General features: G+C 44.5%; 1 protein-coding gene across 1 annotated transcript; it reads right to left on the reverse strand.

The window, feature by feature from the left end:
• Nucleotides 1-911: 911 nt before the first annotated feature.
• LOC104405831 (inter-alpha-trypsin inhibitor heavy chain H5-like) lies at nucleotides 912-6135 on the reverse strand (the record flags this gene model as incomplete). The annotated part of the gene is made up of 3 exons (XM_010014664.1): nucleotides 912-1393; nucleotides 3185-3562; nucleotides 6019-6135. Coding segments are annotated over 3 exons (794 nt in total), but the record flags the coding sequence as incomplete, so codon positions are not given.
• Nucleotides 6136-6760: the final 625 nt, after the last annotated feature.

Consider the following 6760-nt stretch of genomic DNA (forward strand, 5'->3'; position numbering starts at 1 on the left):
CTGCAGCGTAAGGAAAGGAAAGGAGCCAGGGGAAATTGGGATGAAAGTTTTTTTACAACTTGAAGTAAATAAAGACTTCCTCCCTGATTAGAAAAGCAGCTAGAAATGTCTGGTCCAGACTCAAGAGGCTGCTTTGTAGGGTCAAAAGCTGTCCCATGTGCTGGTTCATGATCCTTCAGAGAATTTAAATCTCTGCTAAGCAGAAAGGATGCTTGGCTCAAGGAGGTGACTGCTCTATTGGAAGCTCACGGTGGAATGTGTTTCTCTGAGGGAGTTGAGATGCAAGATATCACTAAACCTGCAATGTTACATAAATGAGATGCTTCATGGAATGGGAGCCTGCACCACTCATGATGCTGCTTTTTAAGCATGCAGCCTGTGCACTGAGGCAGCAATAAACCACATGAAGGTTTTCACCGCTGTTTTAAGGGTCCGTAGGGGTTCAGGGAACATCATGCTTAGTGGCAAATCCAGACCTCATCCTGGTAACCAAGAAAGCAATATTGTCTTGTGGCCTGTTGATTTAAGGTTTTGATTTCTTTGTTGCCTCTTTGATGCTAATGGGTCACTTCAGATGAATACCTACTCACCTCCCCTGTCTCTCTCTCTCTCTCCCTTCCCCAGGGACCACAGTTGGAGCAGATGCTCCAAGTCACAACGCATAAAGAGAGGACACCCAAGGATGTCTCTCTAGATAGGCACTATGCTGTATGGTCTGTGCCTCTCTCTGGGTGACTCACCAGCCCCTGGGGGTATTGCACAGATCCCTGCATGGGTTAAGTTTAAGGCCAGAAGCTCTCTGCATTGCTTGACATGAGTGCTAGACCATTTCTCCCTCCATTGCTACTGGGAGAGCACTCATCATGCCTTTAGCATGTCCTCAACCCTTCCCCTCCCCAACCTCTTTGTTTTCAGGAATTTGATGAACAACATCCGTCTAGCATGAAAGAGATACAGCTGATTTCCAAGGGCAAAAAGCCTTGGTTCCTTTGGCACCAAAAAGTAAAGAAATATTCATAAGTTGCCTAGCTCTAGAGGCTTCCGAAGGGAACCGCTGTCACACATGCTGCTGCAATGCATGGCTCTGATCCGTCTTAAAGGCTGTTACTTGTCCCAAAGCTGGTCCCTGTGTCAAAAGGGTGAGAAGCCAAATAGTCTTTATAGCTCCCATCGATCAGTTTGTCTGCATTGTTTTTGGCAAACCAGCACTCAACTTCCTGCTGGCCATTGTAGATCCTCCTCTGCTTCCACACAACAGGAACGAGCCGTCCCTTCACTTTCAGGGTGTTTGTAGGGTTTGGCTTCAATGCTTCAGTTTGATTCTGACCAACCTGCTGGTTACTTGTGTTTAGAGATTCCTGAAGAAGTTTAACTTCATGGTTCAAGAACTGACCTGCAAGGCAAGATAAAACAGAGTCCATCACTGCCTGGTTTGTGCCTGTTTATGTTTGTTGGTTGTTTTCTAACAGGCCGTGTTCTGAACTGTATAGGGTTCTAAAGAGTTTCTCTGCAATAGCAGGATGAATCTTAAAGTCCTTCAGTTGTTTTCTAAATCTCACAAACAGATTAGAATAAAACCCTATTTCCTTTTTCACTCATCAAGACATATTCCCTCAGCAAAAGAGCTTTTTGAGCTGCTAGTAGCAAGTTCCCATCTGTGGGCCACAGTTACTGGAGGATAATAACCCATGCAATGCCCATCAGCAAGCAGAAAGATCTAGGCCTAATACCCCAAGTTTTCCTGGGGACAAGATCTTTTAGGCCAGACCTAAGTGTGGATTTAGAGGTTTGTGCATGCAAGTGGCCTGAATCCAAAACCCCACTCCTGAGGGACCATCATCTGTTTAATCTGGGGTTACATGAGTGTCATGGAAACTATGGCTTCAGTCTTAGGATTCTGCACCTGTACATGGCCATAAACAACACTACGTCTTGTTGGCTGAAAGAAACCAACCATCTAGATGTTCTCTGAGCCTACCTAAAGCCTAGTTGCTCTCCAAATATGAGGATAGCTCTTCTTTCACTTCATGTTTGAAAGAAAGGGGCCACAAAAAGTACCAGTGTTGATCTTAATCAGGCTATTCTGAATTGGAGATACTGTTAGAGAATCTCTTACTGGTGCCTTTTTCAGGGTTCTTATGGTTTCTGTCTCTGTATGGGGAGCATCAAGCATGTGACAACTATGTTAAACAATCACAAAAAGAGTGGAAATGTGAAAAACAGCCACAGAGCTAGAATAGTAGGAGATAGCTCATACAGAAAGAGATGGGAGAAGAGTTGGGGATACTAACAATAGAGAAGATGTTTGAGAGTGGATGCAAGTGTCTCACCTGGGAACTTAATCATCACCTGCATTGTTCATTATCTCCTGTCTCTGTCATTTAAAACTGTTTGGAAGGATCATTTTTGAGGATGATAGGAGGGCTGGAGCACCTCCTGTATGAAGACAGGCTGAGCAAGTTGGGGCTGTTCAAAAAAAACCAAAAAAAGATGGAAAATTTAAAACCCAGCCACAGCCACAGAGCTAGAATAGTAGGAGATAGCTCATACAGAAAGAGATGGGAGAAGAGTTGGGGATACTAACAATAGAGAAGATGTTTGAGAGTGGATGCAAGTGTCTCACCTGGGAACTTAATCATCACCTGCATTGTTCATTATCTCCTGTCTCTGTCATTTAAAACTGTTTGGAAGGATCATTTTTGAGGATGATAGGAGGGCTGGAGCACCTCCTGTATGAAGACAGGCTGAGCTAGTTGGGGCTGTTCAGCCTGGAGAAGAGAAGGCTGAGTGGAGACCTCAGAGCAGCTTCCAGTGTCTGAAGGGGGCCTATAAGGTTGCTGGGGAGGGACTCTTCGTGAGGGACTCTAGTGGTAGGACAAGGGGGAATTGCTTTAAACTTAAACAGGGGAAGTTTAGATTAGATCTAAGGAAGAAGTTCTTTACAGTGAGGGTGGTGAGGCACTGGAATGGGTTGCCCAAGGAAGTGGTGAATGCTCCATCCCTGGTGGTGTTCAAGGCCAGGTTGGACAGAGTCTTGGGTGACATGGTTTAGTGTGAGGTGTCCCTGCTCATGGCAGGGGGGTTGGAACTAGATGATCTTAAGGTCGTTTCCAACCCAAACCGTTCTATGATTCTATGACTCTTGTCTGGTTTACAGCTCTGTACCCAAGAACTTGTTACCTACCCAGTAGCCCATGGGAATCAGAAGAGAGGCCTTTACTGTTGGAGATGTAGAACCCAAGGTGATTCCTCTGATATGGAGCCGGCTTCTTGTACCGGTGGATGAGGATGACAAAGCTGATGGTGTCTCGTATCGTCACAGTGATGTTGGAATTGGCACAGATGGACACCTCGAGGCTGCTGCTTCGCACAACAGCGCTCCGACCACAGGACAGAAGAAGTCTTTCCCCATCATCCAGGATGATTCTTTTGGGTGTGATCTCTAGGTAAGATCTCTCTGGCTTATTGTTGAGGATAGTGATGGTGCTGAAGTAAGTCCGATGCTTCTTGTGGCCGTTGGGTGGTGCAGGAGCTCCAATTAATTGCCCATTCACAGTTACACCTTGCAGGAAAACAGTAAGTGAAAGAGGAAAACAAGAATCAATCTATTTATTGTCTCAAACATACAGACCTTGCAACTACAGAGGATATGAAGATTCACCACCTCCTGCTCGATTATTTCACCTACAAGCATTCAAAACAGTGTAACCAGCCTGTTACAAACTGATAACCTTATACAGAGCACTTAAATTTACCCAAGCTCAGAAATACTGGCCTTCCCTGGAGACAGTTTCTCCTACCCCATTAGTCCTAACACTGTGTACACAGTGCTACAGGATAGAATCAGCTGCTTCACAGCACAGCAACTCCCCAAGTTCCAACCTTAGATCCAATTATGATCAGGACAATGATGTGCAGGGATTTTAAGCCACACAGGACAAGCACTTATCTTCGTGACTACTTTAGCCTGATCAACCATGCTATGATTTATCTAGACCACCTATCTGTTGATGCATAACTCAAACCTGGGCAAACATGCCAAATCATGGATGACTAAGAAAAGCTGCTGGCAGTCCTGCTTTTCCTCATATCATTAGCTGGCACAGGGACTGAACTTCTAGGAAGATCCCCGGGTGTATCTGGATGATGCTGTCTCAGGGATATTCAGGGTCGTAGACAGTTGTGGTCTGATGTCCCTCTCTAGATGATTCCTAAGAATTAGCCTGGGAAGCCATAGAGTAAGGGTTACTACCTCAGGCAACGTACGAGCAACTTCACCTCAGACTGATACGCAACAGTCTGAGGTGAAGTGCTGAACCTGCTCAGGTGGCAGTGTAAGAAATCCAGGTTCTCTTTGTATCTCCACAGAAGAGCCAATCCTGCACTCCCATTGGGTTATTTCCAGCTTCACCAGTGCTGCCTGTGCCACTTTGCTCAGTTTTTCCCCAAAAGAACCACTTCTGAGTAGTCTAAAGTGCAGATCCCACTGAGTCAAATAAAGTCTAGATGCCTGTGGTAAGATTCCCAACAGTTTTAATTACTTTTGTGACTTAGGAGACACATAAGACAGTGTCCCACTTCCCACAGGCCTCTGAACAGCTACTAGACAATGAACAATAAAGGAGGACGCTTGTTGCTAACCCAAGCCACAAGCAGTGAGATAAAATATCTCCGTATCCCATCATTTCTGAGGGGATCTCTCATTTCTGTCTTCATAGACTCTACTTGCTAGTGCTACAGAGTCTTTTTTTCTTCAAGCTTATTCTGCTTTTGAGCCACAAAATCATTCAAGTGGTAGAAGAGAATCCATGAAAGAAGTTTGCCAGGAGCTGGATCTTATTCACTAGGGCATGAATACAGAAATATGGAGGCTAGACCACTGCCACACAGAACAGAATTCTTGTAACTTCATTGTGGGGTTATTTATCTTCTTTATAAAACAAGTCAGTGCATTGTCTCTGGTTTTGACATCCCTTCCTCCCACCATTTCCCTGCTTCAGGACATAATCTGCTTATTAGCTGCCCTGCTTAGAATTCCAGATCAGATCAGACCACAGTCTGGGCCCCTGAGGATCAGGCTGGCTTGGACAAAGCAGACCCTGAATAGTGTGGGTTTTCTCAAGGCTGTCATTTTAGCCTGTTTGGATACTCCACTCTGTCCTGAAGCAAAAAGTACTGCAAGGAAAGAGTGAAGTTCCAACAACAGAGTAATTCTGGTGAGTCCAAATCTTTTATTAGCCTGTTGTAACTTTGTGTAACTAGAGAATTGGTAAAGAGGTACCATCAGAGTAATGCACTGTCTCCACACGAAAAAGCTGATCCTCTGTGTAAGCTCTCACATGGAGGTGGCTTATGCAAACACTACACGCAGGATGCAAAATGCTGTTTGTTCAGCTGTGGCTGTTGTAGCACTGGTCAAGTGCAACCCCCAGACCATACTGGGTCCAATGATCAGGAATTTTGCTCTCCAATCTAGCAGGACTGAAGAAGTGCAAGGGTCCTCATGCACTCAAGTGGGTCTCTTGGCTGTTCATGTGTAGTTGCTGATCCCTTGATTTCAGTCAATGAAGACCTGAACTAGGAAAAGTTTGGGTACATATAAGGGCCAGTTGTCTCTATGATGAGGTCTACTCTGTTGACAAACACTTCTGTAGATGAATTCTGTACATAACAGTGACCAGGCCTCCTCCTTGCTTAGGATTGCTGTGGATTTACCCAGAAGCTATGATAAAGTTGGAAGTCAGTAAGTGCAAGTGAACAGTTTACCCCCCCTTCCAATCCAGGTGATTAGAGCCAGAAACTGGTGTAAACCAATTTTCCATCGTCTGCCAAGAAAAACAGCTTTTTCTAATGTCTTGTCACATTCTTGCCTATGAACACCTTAGTCTAAATGCTGGAGACCTGGTCTCACACTTCAGTTTTCCTCCACAAGTAGAGTCATAGAATAGTTGGGGTTGGAAAGGACTTTAAGATCATCTAGTTCCTACCCTCAAGTAGCTGCTTTACTTGGCTGCTTACCAGATTCCTTATGATCAGAGACCAGTCGGAGGATGTCCCCTGGTTCTCCGTCAATATTGAAGCAGACAGAGAACTTGCTGGAGGGGAAATCAATGACAAAGTGAGGGTCTCCATCCGCTGAGAAGACATGGAAGAAGATACGTATGTGAGAGACTTGCACAAAACTGCAGTGTCCAAAACTGTAACAAAACAGCTTTTCAAAGTATCTTTGTCCCTGCTTTTTTCTAAGCCCTCCTAATTTGTTGTTTTTAGAGGGTTGGAAGGAGTTTGCCAGGAAATGCCAAGTTTTGCTTTGTTTTTTCACAAAGATCTATTCTACTTTGTTTTGTTTTTCTCACAGAGAGGTTGGGTTTTCAATGGAAACTTAAACCCCAGAACAGTCCCATTGAAAATCAGGATATTTTCTTCCTGGAATATAGTTTCAGTGGGAGTTGTCCTGCAGTTTTATACTACTTCATACTCTGTCACCAGCTTACATCCCCCACAGCACACAAAAATGTGTCTTCTAACCAAGGAGTGCTGCATGGGCACAACTCACATGGAACCTTCCTGGCCCTCAATATCAAATTGGGGTAGTCAACAGCAGATATTAACAACACACAACCTTAACCACAACCTTCAGTTTTCAACAATCCTTGACCTATCAATCATCAACAACCAGATAGGTGTCAGTAATAATAAGTCAAACCAAACCCCTAGTTTTTAAGGTAAATTTGACCTTATCCAGTGAAATTCAAGTCTA

The sequence above is a fragment of the Nestor notabilis genome, unplaced genomic scaffold, assembly GCF_000696875.1.
Source record: "Nestor notabilis isolate BGI_N333 unplaced genomic scaffold, ASM69687v1 scaffold7815, whole genome shotgun sequence".
NCBI lineage: Eukaryota > Metazoa > Chordata > Aves > Psittaciformes > Psittacidae > Nestor > Nestor notabilis.